The sequence below is a fragment of the Pteropus medius genome, unplaced genomic scaffold (genome assembly GCF_902729225.1).
Source record: "Pteropus medius unplaced genomic scaffold, Ma_sr-lr_union100, whole genome shotgun sequence".
Taxonomy (NCBI): domain Eukaryota; kingdom Metazoa; phylum Chordata; class Mammalia; order Chiroptera; family Pteropodidae; genus Pteropus; species Pteropus medius.
In genome coordinates this window covers 1,014,866-1,028,874 of record NW_024346824.1, presented here as the reverse complement: position 1 = coordinate 1,028,874, position 14,009 = coordinate 1,014,866, and the positions used below count along the sequence as shown (strand labels likewise).

Here is a 14,009-nt window from a genome sequence, read left to right as displayed (position 1 = left end):
ACCACCCCACACCCAACCAAGTCCTCAGTTACAGGGAGCAGTGCTGTCACCAAGGGGTATGTCAGAGTCCTCAGTTTGGAGAATGGGTTGTAAAATATAATTGAAAACTGTGTGATGGGACCACTATGTAGGAAAGGAGGTTAGAATCCACCCAATCAGCCACAAAGTACCAAGATGGATATGAAGACCTCTGTAAGTAAATTTTATTTTGGTCCATAAGAAACAGCCAGACAAAGGCAGCCGGGTTGCTCTTGGTCAGGAGGCAGGAACACCAGCAGCCTTGGACTAAGTAGTGAGTGGAAGGATAAAAGGGTGCCCACTTCTTTTCTAGATCTGATGGAGGCGCCGGGCCAAATGGTGAGAAGAAAACATTTGCTCCCCGACTCCTAATTTCTCAAACATCACTGAGTAAAGGTGGTTGACCACTGACAAGCAACCTCGCCTGAGCCCTGAGCCTCTGCCTCAGACTTTGCAGAGGAGACAGCTCATGAGGTGTGCTCAGCAGCCAGAGGGTGGGTGGGTGGGTGGGTAAGTAGGTGCCAATGTCAGCAACACGCCATAAGGAGCATGCTGCAGATTCAGTATCGCTAAGTTCACTTTAAAGGAAAAACCACTCAGAACCATGACCTGGACTCGGGAGGCCGGGGGAGCAGAGAACCTACAGGGGACAAAGAGGTCCCTGGCCACGTGTGTGAGGGGCCAGGTCCCTGCCCGACAGAGGGAAGGCCCTCCTGCATAAATAACACGTCTACTCACCACTTCCTCAAGATCAAACAGTGTAATTGGCACCCGTGTTTCTTTGAATCTCTATCTTTATATGCTAAGAATCTAAATTTGAAGCCTTGGGGGGAATTCTGGTTCCTATTAACAAGGCTCCTCTCAGTTTTTAAACTATCAGATTATCCACTTAAGGCTGCTCACCTGGAGGAGAGCCTGGGACTGACAGTTCAGGTGACTGCACACAGGCCTGTCGGGCACCATGCTTAGACATTTTGCATCCGGCCATGACAAAAAGAGCTTTACAGACAAAGCAGGTCTCTTGTTCTGTATTATTTATTTCTTAAGTTAGAGTATACACGAAGTCCAAGCAGAATATAATGGGCACACAGCTGTGCCTATCACATCACGTAAAGAAAATAGACTTTCATTTTGCATTTCAACTGCAGTAACATCTTGGAAGGAAAAGTCCCCTCGAGCAAAGCTGTCTGCATGTGAGAGGGTTTCAGAGGCAGTCTCCCCAAAAGATTCTCTGTTCTTTTTTAAGTGACCCCTTGATGCAAGGAGTGTTTCCCAGCCCCAGGGGAGAAGCTCGGCCAGAGGACAGGGATTGTAAAATCATACTTCAGAGAGACAAAGACTTCTTGCTGTTTCATGTGACACCAAATTGACCATCCCTCTGAACAACGAGTCCCGGCCACCCCACGGTGTGGGGCAGTGCTGAGGCTTTGTTTCTAGTTTCACTGCTCTTGGCAGCAAGCAGTGCCCTCAGGTTACCAGCACCGAGTGTTGTAAGCATTAGCTAAAATTACCCCTCCATGCTCAGTAAGTACACATGGCACACTCTTTCCCTGGGGAAGCAACAGGCTACACTCTCGAATCCACACTGACTCGAGGTGGATGGAGAAATGAGGTGACTGACGGGCACTCCACTAGACCCGTCTATCACCTGCTCCTGCCCAGATGTCCTGTTTCTTGTCTGAGGCTGGGGGACTGAAAAAGAGAGTGTCAACACCAGGCAGCACACCACATAGGAGCCGATACACATGATGGGACATGCAAGTTACACAGTCTTCCAAATACCTTTCCCCCCATAATAAAATAGTCTTAATAAAAACATAATTTAAAGGAAGTGTCAAAAAAGCCGAGTGTAAAATCAAAGCTGTAAACTCTCAAAGTCTGAAGGCTCTCTTGAAGAATCACCCTGCTTAAAAAAAAAAATTAGCGATTATACGATATATGGATGTTAACGTAGAAAAGTTAGAATTTACAGTCAGCAGCTATGGTAAGCTATACCCATTTCTCATTGAAGACCAGTGGTAGGCACCTAATATGAATAATTCTAAGCTAAATTTATAATTTCTATAGAATCACACATTTCCAAGCTCTTACATGAACCTCTACCTCCGCCCTAAGACAAGCGTTTTTTTCACAGCACCCAGCCTCTTAACAGGGACACTGACAGCAAACTCTCCCCTTAGTGAGGCAGTTAGAAATTCCACCTCACCGACCAAATTCCTACCCCTTTAAAGCTGCCTTTTTACTGGAAGCAGTTTCTTAGACTATCAAACAGCCTCTAGCACACTATCTTGTGAAGAAGATCAATGAGTCCATCGGAGCTACATGCTCATCTGGCAGAGAGTAAGCAGCCATTGCTGTCCTCCCGATACAAACCTACTTCCCCTGCCCGCCCGCCCCACTGAGGTTATCACAGGCCAGCTGGCTAATCAAACAAGGCAAAAGCAGAAGAGTCGTCTGACCAGTGGACCAGACCTGCACAGTGCAGAGGCCCACTGGTGGGGAATGCAAGGCGTGCAGGAGTCAGGGAGGCTACCTGCCCGGCCCCTGGGCAGGAGCTCATCTTACTTGTGCTGGGACCCATACACAGATATGGGACCACACCACATTCCTGGGTCTCCTTTCGGACCCCCCAGATGCCTGATACCCCTAACCCCCTTCTGATACCCTCACCAGCAGACTATGTATTTTTGCGGACATAGTTCACTCACTTATCTTAACAGGACTTTATACAATTCATGGCAGTGGCCACAGCTATTACACTTTATACACTTAACAAATCCTGTCACTATGAAGACAAACATTCAAAGTTTGTTCAATTATGATTTGGATTTTAAGGGATTTCCAGAATAAGCTGCAATCAACATAAAAGTGTTGAGTTTTAAAGTGCTTCCTGATAAAATCTTAAAATCCTGCAAAAATTACATATACCATATTGTCACACCTGTCACTTCCTCCAAGACCTCTGAGTTTATGGATACATGAAATAACAAGAGGCTAAGAATCCGCTTCCCCCAGATATGGTCACATCAGCACCCGAATCAGTTAGGAAACAACTGCCCAGGGACTGATGTCCCCCACTGGAGTCGCAAAGCAGGGTGGGTAACTGCACTGTACTTGGAGGGGTCTCACCCGCTGGATGCCCATGCTGACCTTACCACTTTTATTCTCTGACAGATAACAACTGTCAACACTAAACTCATGGTAGTCTTACAATTCTAGTGTTATCACCATTTAAAAACTAAACAAAAGCTTAAAAATATCACATACGTTACCATCAGTCATGATTTATTGATGGAAACTTCAATTCAGTGATTTCAGAGTCAGGGGAGCTGCTTCCGCTTCGGTCACTGTAGGTGTCCCTGTAGAATTCACACAGTCTATTCATCATCTCCCACCAAAAACTCGCTTTACTGTCCTGCTTTTGGAGCTACTGTTTCCACGGGGACTCGTCTGCACACGCAGAAATCAGACTCTCTACTACATTGTACATTTAGCACAAAGCTGTAATTTCTTCTCCTAGTTACAAAAGATACACATTCAATTTCTGCTTCAGTCATGATACCCAATCCACCAACTCAGAGTAGTTAACTGGTTTCAGACAAAGGTGCGCCAGGGCATGAGACCACCCAGGCTGTGGCGGACACCTTGGGAAAAACCACAGTTCCCTTAGGACCACAGGGTCCTACTTACAAGTGTGATCCTGGAACCCAGATGCTACAGAGAGGGGGACCTGACCACCATGCCGGGGGAAGGTCATGGGCAGCACAGAAGGAACCTGAGAAAACCCTGGGCAAGGAGAGGTCACTTGCATGTCAGTGTGAAGGCGCCTAGCCGGGCCCCAGCTCCTACAGCTCTGCTCATCACTAAATGGGTGATGGCTTGCTGTAATGAACCAGTGACCACCTGAAGGACGAGAGAAGCAGGACCCCACCTGGGCGAGAGCCTGCAGCCTTTCTGGAGGTAATGCGGGAGCCTCCCCACGGATGCTAGGAGGAGGCCAAAGTAGGGTGGGGAAGGCTTGATAGGTCTGGACAAGAACTCGGGGTGGTACTGAACTCCAACAAAAAAGGGATGATCTGAAACAGAAATGCAAAGAAACAACTTCATTACTTATGTACACGTAAAATATAAAAAAGGAGAAAAAAATCTTGTTAAATGTTTCGCATTTCCACAGACCCTAAAATTACTTGAAAACAGCTTCTTGATTGGAACCTGGGTAAAGGTGACCACAGGGCATGGGAGATCTGATGCTCTCTCCCTATCACGCTGCCACCCTCCGGGCTGAAGGGACCCTCTCTCCTGGTTCCTGTCCCCGGCTCCTTGGACTTCCAAGGGATTGAGTCATGCAGGTCACATTAGATCAGAAGCGGGGCTTCAGTACCAAGTCCAAGCTCTCATTCTGGAGAACAGGGAACTGAAGCCAGAGGTGAAACAGCTGCCTACGGAAGGCTACGGCACAAAGCTCGTCCCTGTGGACCCCTGGTGTCCCAGGGCTCCAGACACCTCATTTACCAAGACCTCTCCCCTCGTAAGACAGTGCTGCTTCCTAAGTCTGTTAGGACGAGGGCGACAACTAATATTTTTATATTTTCCCACATGCCAAGAAAACCTTACTAAGTCTTCCGTTAAATACAATTGCCCAAGGAATCACCTTCTAACTCCACAATTTCCATTCTCTCTCCTCCAACATCTTGGCCAACAAACTTCAAGCCTTGCTCTTCCAAACACTTTTTCAAGACTGGATTCACCTGTTGAAGCACGAAGAATAATTTTGCTGGCCTCTAGACTTACTGGGTTTCCAAAGTAACAGAAAGAGACAATTTTTAAATGTCAAAGCTCAATTCCTCACCTCAAATCTGTGGCGGTGCCTCTCTTCCAAGTAATCTGGATCTCCATAGAGTTTCCCTGGCAAAAAAATAAAAAGCATGCTGATGTAGAGAATTCTGCATGCGCACGCTCTCTCACACTCGCTTTCTCTCTCTCTCTCACACACACACACACACACACAAAACCTATTTACAACTGTTTCTTGCTTCCCACTTTACTTTCTATCATCTGCACAGCCAGGCCTTTTGAAGGTTATTTCTAGGATTCTCTTGCCAACGACAGCCACCTGCTCGTTGTAGTACCATTCAGAATAATTCTTAGGTTTTGGCGGTTTGACCACACCAAGAAAAACTGTAATAGAAACAGACTTTCATCACCACCCTCCAACACATGATTTCTGAGGTACGAAGCACTTTTCTGCTGGAAACTGCCTTGAAAAACAAATCAGGATGCACCAAAAGTCCGATGCCCTGTTTTAAGAGCTACAGAGATGACCCTCAGGGCCAGCGCTGTGGCGGTGTCACAGCTGTCAGAGCTCCTGAGTAGCTGGTGGCGGCCTTTGAACAAGTGAGCAGGCTGCTTTACGGACTCACTTGTGGCTGCCAGATGAGATTCCCAAGTGCGCAGGACATTAGAGATGGAAGGACTGAAAGATCACCTCAAGTGACTCAAACTATGCTGCTACCAAACCCCTAGACAGACACAAGGGTGCCCGTGCTGATGCAGACAGAATTTTCCCAGTGGGCAAGAAAATAAAACCTAATAAACTTTCTTAAATATTTTCCTCCTCAAATTTTCCTTAAAACTTTAGCACCTCTTGGTATTTTTTGAATCAAATATATTTAGGACAATTTTAAATATAAATTGACAATGTTGGCAATTTCTGTCCCCCCAAAAATGGCAGCTTCATACGGTTCAATCTAATAGCATAGGAAAGAAACAGATTACAATAGATTTCACCTAACTGCCTCATTCTGGTGAGTCATCCACACCCAAGGTCCCCCAGTCCCTGCCTGCATGACCTGTGACCTTTCTAAGACCCACACTGCCATATTACAGTGCATCCTAAAAGAGCATGAATAGGAAAGTAAAAAAAAGAATTTCAAAAGCAAGAACAGAACCCAAAATGCCAGAGCCCAGCACCACCCCAAGACACGCATCCTGGAGGTGCTGAGCCAAAGGCTGGGCCAGGGGGAGGCAGCTCTTACTCATGACGGAGTTCTTGGTCTGGAACAGCGTTCTCCTCTTGCCCAGCCTCATGGTCCCGCCCATCTGCCCAGGATTGTGTTCTGGCATGTCTATGACCTGGAGATGTACAAAACACAGACATGCGCTACAAACTCTGCTTCCGTTAGAGACAGCCAGCCAGCACTGAATGAAATAAACCTGTGAAGAGGCTCTAATCCCCAGGCTTGCTTTGTAAGAGATGTTTGTCACAGGGGAAAATACCTCTCGATAATCACTTTTAAACTTTCAGTGGGTAGGGGATGAATCCTTTAGCTCATGAGCTACAGGACCAGACACAGCTGTTCCTTCCCTTGGTGGCTGTTCCTGCCCCCAGCGCTGTGGATCCTAAGTGCTGCTGGGCTATGGCATGTTCGCACAAGGGCTGACACAGCTGCATGAAGGACCCCAGACAGGATATGTTATAACATGTCTCCCCCGCTAGCCTGCTGACCTGCTCAGAGGGGAGGGATGCTCATCTGGGGTCTGACAGTCCCAGCGGGGGCTTAGTAAACATCTATCTACAGTACGGAGAAGCTGAGGCACCTCGGCCCGGAGTCCAGCCCACCACTCAGTCCTGTGCTCCTCTGAGCGCTGTCTGGCCTTGAGGACCTTTTCTATGCCCCGCCCCCTCCCCACCCCACTACAATTCAAAACCTTTGCTCTCTTCCTCCTAAGGTCTGAGTATGAGCAAAGTTCAATTTCAAGTCGACAAACATGTACTGATGCTACTGAAGTGCCCGAGATCAAGAGCTTTGTCCATCCTGTTCGTCACAGCTTCCTCAGTGTTAAGAACAGGCCTGCCACCCCTGGGTTGGGGATTCAAAGGCAAATAAAGGCACTGTGCCAACCACATTCCTGTGATAGGAGATATAACGAGGTATGCCGGCCTCACAAAGCTTTCGTTACTATTAGATACATCAGGACTATATTCCAGCAGTTCTTTCATAATATGCCCCTCTCCCAGAGTTGTTGGGGATTAAATGGATCAATATATATAAAGCAGTGAGAACAGTGCTTGGCATATAATAACTGCCTCTAAGTGTTTCATATCCGTATTATTATAAGGTGCTCCTGGGAGGTAAGGGGTGTGGGGATGGAGAATTATTTTAATCAGGATCATCTACTTGGTACCTGTCCTTAAAACTTTCTTCGGCAAACTAGGAAGAGTGGTGAGAAATTATGCAACAAAAAACAAGTTCTTCCTATGAGGTAGGTCTGAATGTGCAGGACCTCAGGGTTCTTTGGGATGAACCCAAGTGGTCTCATTTGCTGTCTCTAACCATTATCAACCACGTTCATAAACATCCCTTCCACACCCTTCTATGCCCTGGTGAGATTCAAACACTGGACTCACCACAGGATGACTGGTATTGGGGTCAAACTCTGTAGAATTGGCATCTGAGGAATCAAAATACTTATGTTAAGAAAATAATTACGAACAAAACTGATTATTTAAAAGTTTAATTCCTAAACTCTAAATCATAATTTCTTTCCTCAGTTTAAAGTCATTCAGTGTTTAGAACAAAAATTAGAGATAACATTAAAAAAAAAATCACACACACACGCAGATGAATTTTTTGCATTAAATCTTAAACTCGCTGGATGGAGGTCAAGCTGTATAAAATGGGAACATAATCTAATAATCTTTAGTCAGATAATGAATCTTTATGACAGTTCTCATACTGTCTCAGTTTTTTACACTTTTCATTTAAGACTGTCACCCTCCAAGATGGGTGAGTACTATTTCTTTTTACCCTCAGCATCTTATACATTGCCCTACTCGACTTTCCTCACTCAATAGCTAAATCAGAAATTAGTTGATTGCAAAACCCAAATAACCTTTCTATCCTTCACTGAATTTGCCACCTAACCATAAGCAAAACCACTAAAAATTAAAAGGAAAAGCACTAAGCTCCTGGTACTGAGTGTCTGGTTCTATGTGAATATGCTAGGTATCGTTCCCCTGCTGGGCCTTAAACCCAGGCCAGGTCTCAACTGAAGGAAAGCTCATCACCAGGTCACTCACCATCTGGGAGGCCGAGTGGGTGGCAGGTGACGGCTGTGGAAGGGTCCAGGGTGCCCAGAGGGCTAGCTCTAGGTGGTGGATGGTAAGACAGTACCTGCCAGTTCAGAGGCCAGAACTAACGGGCACACTGCCTACAAAACTTAGCCGACCTCCCTAGTGTGAAGCAGCCTCTCAGAAAAAATGTGAACTGAGCCCAGCCTGTTAATAGCAAGCTGGCCACAGAAGAACCACTTGTACTTTGTAAAGCCAGACCACTTGTACATTCCTTTAGGTTGCTTTGTTTATTTTTCTTAGAGCTCGCAGGTCTTTCTGAAAACTTGGTATTTGTTGGCTGGACTAGAGAGAATAAAGGGGCTGGGACAGACTCTCCCAAGGGTGGCCCCAGTGAACCACACTGCCAGTATTCACACCTCATGGTTGTTCCCTCCTACCGGTCCCCCCGCCCCATCTCACCCACCACCCTTCCCTCCCCACCCCGCCCCCGACCACTGACTTTGGACGTGGCTGTGGGACATTAGCAAGTTTAATAGGTGCTTGCACTACTTGGAAGCCAGTCGGTCTCCATGCTGTGAGGAAGCTCGGTTTGAATTAGTGACTGATGAGTTGCCATGTGAAAAGACCTTTGTGATGTCCTTGCTGGGCAGAGCTGAATGCAGGGAGGGTGATCTCAGACACACCCCATGAAGCAGAATACCAGTCAACCCACAGAATACTGAGAAAGAATAAACCATCACTGCTGGAAGCCACCACCGAGTTTTGGAGTAGTCTGGACACAGTGATACAATTGGCTGGGCACAGAGCCGACGTTATTTCCTATTTGCCAGGCCCTGTGCTGCGACTACCTACATGCAATATTCATTTAATACTTACAACCATGTGAACTGGGTATCATTATTATCCCATTTTACAGAAGAAACAGAGGCCCAGAAAGCCTGAATAATTTGCCTAAAATCTCCTACGAAAAATGCTAACGTCCAAATTTGAGCCCAGCTCTGACCGGCTCCACAGCCTGAGTTCATAATAACTGCACAGCCTCACAGAGTTTTCTTACTGGACAAAAGCTGAGCGACAGTGACGATGGCAACTGAAGTGTGAGAATCTCCAGAGCAGGAAACGCAAGGGAAGAGCCGAGGCTGCTTGCTCAGTGGCATTCTCTCCTTCCCGGGGTTCACTTGGAGGAGCCCTGCTTTCCCTCAATAAACGCAGCAATTCCCTGCTACCGCGCCCCACGAGGTACTGGGAGACCAGGCCCGTCCTTCTCCATGGCTCCCAATCGCCCAGCAGGCACCAGGCTTCACATCTTCTAGGAATATTTAAGCAAGAACTTAACAAGTTTTTAAGTAGACAATTACCTTGCCATCCCAGCACATTTCTTGAAAATTCAACCACTGCCAACTGCATTCCTAAACACACACCTTGAGGATGGGAGAGAAAATCAAATGAAGTTCCAGTGAAAAGGCAGCATTCCTACATTTCCCACCAGCCTGCCACAGACTGCGTCCTGTTTGTTCACAGCATTCCAATCCAGACTCTCATAACTTCCTGCCATAAACAAGGACCCCGCTAGACTTTATCTGTATCAGATTTCAAAGACCAGATCTAAGTGTATGCGAAGATCCCAGGTTTTGGAAGTTATTCAATTTTAGAAATAACATTCTTTTCAGTACTTAAAAGTTTAAGTTTTCCTACCCTCCTTCATTTAGTTCCCATTTACAATTGGTCAAATTGAAAATCACTCAAATTTACAGCATGAGAAATCATCCCAAATCACTTCGCCCAGTTACAGTCAGCTGGCTTTCCAAGTGAGGATGGAAAACAGTCTCCCATGCCATGCCCAACAGCTGGGTTCAGTAAATGGACAAGATTGCCTAACTGAATTCATTCTCCGAAAATTCCACGACATCTAGTCTGCACACAGCTCAAAATTTAAAATTTTTCATTTTGAAGGAGAGTTTGAATTTCTCCCAAACAGAACCAACGAGGCTTTGGTGTGAGTTGCTATCTGGAAAGACGGCACCTGTGTCCGGTTTTGGCAATCCCGTTTTATTTACAGGCTCCCACGTGGCACGTTCTTTGCTCTTTCCTACTTCTTACCCAAAAAAGGCTTCTTCTGTTTCCGAGCCCAGGCGATTGCTTGGATTTTTCCTTCCGTCCCTCGAACGCCAAATCCCCCTGGAACCAGCACTCCACTGTTCAAGAGAGCACACAAGGTGAGCCCCGCTTCCACCAGTCCAGCTCACAATAACCACCCAGCGGGCCGTTTCCAAGACATTGATGCCATGAAGTTACTCCTATACTTTGCTACTGGACTGTGACTGATTTCGGGACAGCCAATGAGCTGTATGTGAACACTATGAACTTAGAAAACGCACACAAAACCATGGGTTTTTTCTTAGTGACATTATAAAATGCTTATGACGTAAAAAAAAAAAAAGATGGCATACATAACTATAATAGTGCTATCACACAGTATTTGTCCCAGGCACGGACTCATTCCTATTTTTAACATATATTAATATAAACGCAATTTTTTTACCTCTTGGCTTAACATGCTCCCCCAAGTAGGAAGGAGGCCTTTCCTCATTGGGTCAGAGTGCCACACTGACCTAAGGTCTTAGTCAGAGTTGTATAGCATCATAACATTCAATTGTTCTAGTAAACTAGAAATTCTTGCTAATGTTTTACTATCACAAATAACAGTGCTGAAAACGAACTATTCATGGGATCCTATTCATGGGATCTCGATAATCTTTAAATAACCCTCATCAATAGATGCACACAACAAATAACATCAATAAAATTAGAAAGCGTTCTCTTGAGATTCAATTTTAGAAATAACATTCTTTTCAGTACTTAAAAGTTTAAGTTTTCCTACCCTCCTTCATTTAGTTCCCATTTACAACTACTTTGATAAGCTGTATTTTTTAAGGCTTAAATCATCCAGTATGCAGTCTTTCCAATAATTAAAAGATACTGAAACAACTACGTCTACTACCAGCACATGAAAGCACAGCTCTCTGCCCATTAAAACAACCCCGAAGCTGCTGGAAACCAAAGGCAGAGATACTCCTTACTGGGCGCTGCAGAGCTTCTGCCAGGCTTCGTGGTAACGCACTGGCTCCTCCTGTAAGGTGCTCGGCTCCAAGTCTGTAGAATCGATGTACTGGGGAGGGTTCAGACAGGGGGAAAAGAAGCAGGCTCGTGACTCCAGAGCCGTGTTCTTTCATAATTTCTAAGTATCAGTATCAATGTTCCAACTGTCTCAATGTTAAAATAGTTTTAAAATGATAGTCTTAATATACTTAAACCTAATAATAATTTTAAAATAAACTTTAAAACCTTTCTCATATTTTAAAATATAAGTGTGTCCTTCAAAATCATTTAACGCCCCGATCCAGCTCTATCTGCTCGATGCTTCATCTCTTTAGGATCCACTGGAGTAGACTCTGAAGTGTTCTTTCTGTTCAATTTTTCCCCATCTGTCTTCTATCCAGACTGCATTTCATCTCTTTCAAACTTTATCGAAGTATAATTTACATACAGTAAAATACAAACATTTTAAGTGTCCACTATGAGTTTTGTCAAACAGATGCACAAAGTGGGACCTCCACACCTCAATGAAAATATGGAAAATTACTGTCATCCCACAAATTCCCTCTGCCCTCCGCACACCACCTCCTCCCAACCTCCTGTCCCCGATAACCTCGGGGCTGCTTCTATTGCCGCAGGTTTTGCCTCTTCTAGGACTTCATATGACTGGAACCATGCAATGCGTAGCCCATTGTGTCTGCCTTCTTTTGCTCAGTATAATGCTTGTGAGATCCGTCCCTGTTGCTGTGTGTAACACTAGTTTGTTCCTTTTTATTGCCAATCAGTTTTCTATTGTGGGGATAGACAATGTGTTTCTCTACTGACTCATTCTGGACATTTGAGCTGTTTCCAGATTTTGGCTATTAGGAATAATTGTCCATTTGTATAAAAAAATTTTTAGTAGACATATGTTTCTATTGCTATTGAGTAAATATCTGGGAGTGGAAATGTTGGGTCATATAGTAAGTGTATGTTTACCTTTATGTGAAACTGCCAGGCTGTTTTCTAAAGTGGCTGTACCATTTTACACTGCCACCAACAATGAGAGTTCCACATCCTCACCAACACTCTTAGCCACTCTGGTGGGTATATGTGGTATGTCACTGTGACTTGATTTGCATTTATTTCCCTGACAACTAAAGAAAGGTATTGAACATCTTTTCATATATACCGTGTGCATCTTTTATGGAAGTGTGTCAAAATCTTTTACCCACTTTTTTTTTAGATTGTTCACTGTTTTCCTACTCTCTCCTGCCTTCTGCTTCCTGCACTGACCTTCCTGAACCTCTAGATAGGATCCAGGCTCAGCTGAGATTCACGGCCACATCCTCACCGGCCTGTCTCCAGACATCCTCCAATTTCTCTATTTCCATGTCCTAAATTCTCAACTATTCCCTGTCTCCAGGCCCTTCTGATGGGAATGCTCTTCCATCTGCCTCATCCATCTTCCCAAACCCACCCAGGGGTCCTTCCACGAAGAAGTCTGCCTTCCTCACACATCTACCATAGCAGGATCATCCATCTTCTGTTTGCTCCTGTTATACCAAAGAGATCTTGCTGACTTTCTATTCACCTCTTACTTCTACCACCTAACAAATAGTAGGCACAGACTACCTCCAAATAGATAAAGCAAATAAATCATCCAAAGAACAAAAAATTATGAGAATAGTTTAATGAGATCCCGTAATTCTTAAAACATGTAATAGGTCGTTCTACAGGAATCTGTTCACCAGCACAAAGCAAACTAAATTATCACGCTGAGAAACACCTGAAGAAGTAGGCGACAAACCCCAGTGCCAATGGTGAGAACATCTCCTCCTGAAAAGCTCCAGCTGGGGAGCTACGATGCTGGGGGAAAAAGTATAAAAGGGACAGGTGGAAGGCTTTCCAGAAGAGCTAACACAGACAGTACTTCCTTTATGCCAGGCATAGTGCTAAGCACTTTTTATGAACTCATTTAATTCTTATGATAACCCTATGAGGAAGGTACTATCACTATCCCTTTTTAAAGATGAGGAAACTGACACACAAAGAAGGTTAAGTAACTTGCCAGGGTCACATACCTTGTAAGCAACAGAATCAGAATATGGATCCTGGCTCTGTGGCTCTGGAAACCATGACTCTTGACACTCGACTGCCTCAAGCAGACAGACAGGGACCATGCCCAGACATTCCACCGGCTCAGCTTCTCCTCACCACGTCACAGAGCAGAACACACTAACTACTACCTACTGGGTGCCGCCCATGTTCCAGGCACGGCTGGGCAACTGAACGCATATTTTGGAGAAACCTCCCAGCTCTATGTGGTGGACATTAGCATTCCCACTTCACAGATGAGGCAAGTGGTACCGTGCTTCTGGCCAGCCAAGCCCCCCTCATTCCCATGGGGCAACTTCACGTGGTCACCTGATATTCAGATCCAAGCATTCACCCTCTCTCAGCTTCTACTCTGAATGTCTCTCCCCTTCATTATATCCTGAAAATGCCCCACTGTTCTCTCAAAGCCAGGAATCCACCATGAACTTTTATTCCTAAAAAAATTGAGCTCCAAAAATATAAAGCACCAATGAGATTAGAAATGGCCCCCCTGCTCACGCCCCAGCTATATCCACCACCCCACCCCCTTACCTTGATTTCCAGTTTGTGGTTGATGGCCAGTGCAGAATGCTCCAGAGCTTTAATGACAGAGGCATACGAGTCTGAGAACTTGGTGTACTTGCCCACAAGGGCAATAGAGCAAGTCTCCAGCAAGCGATCATATCTATCAAACAAAGGTCAAAAAACAGCAAATTATGTACATACAGCCATGAGATCAAAATTC

The 14,009-nt window shown here is 45.2% G+C and overlaps 1 protein-coding gene across 5 annotated transcripts in view; it reads right to left on the bottom strand.

Annotated features, from left to right (window-relative positions):
• Positions 1 to 1,035: 1,035 nt before the first annotated feature.
• CTPS1 (CTP synthase 1) overlaps positions 1,036 to 14,009 on the bottom strand; it is a 28,599-nt gene continuing 15,625 nt past the window's right edge. For 2 of the 5 annotated variants that reach the window (XM_039876708.1, XM_039876707.1), the window contains exons 9-19: positions 13,817 to 13,949; positions 11,173 to 11,261; positions 10,193 to 10,287; positions 9,451 to 9,513; positions 7,427 to 7,470; positions 6,054 to 6,150; positions 4,868 to 4,923; positions 4,670 to 4,766; positions 3,950 to 4,094; positions 3,291 to 3,377; positions 1,036 to 1,924 (exon numbers count right to left, since the gene is read on the bottom strand). In XM_039876708.1, the coding sequence (XP_039732642.1) occupies positions 3,293 to 3,377; positions 3,950 to 4,094; positions 4,670 to 4,766; positions 4,868 to 4,923; positions 6,054 to 6,150; positions 7,427 to 7,470; positions 9,451 to 9,513; positions 10,193 to 10,287; positions 11,173 to 11,261; positions 13,817 to 13,949 (904 nt within the window). In that variant the 3' untranslated portion in view covers positions 1,036 to 1,924; positions 3,291 to 3,292. Of the gene's footprint in view, positions 1,925 to 3,285; positions 3,378 to 3,949; positions 4,095 to 4,669; positions 4,767 to 4,867; positions 4,924 to 6,053; positions 6,151 to 7,426; positions 7,471 to 9,450; positions 9,514 to 10,192; positions 10,288 to 11,172; positions 11,262 to 13,816; positions 13,950 to 14,009 lie in introns of all 5 variants that reach the window. The other 3 variants (XM_039876711.1, XM_039876709.1, XM_039876710.1) reach the window with 3 other exon arrangements.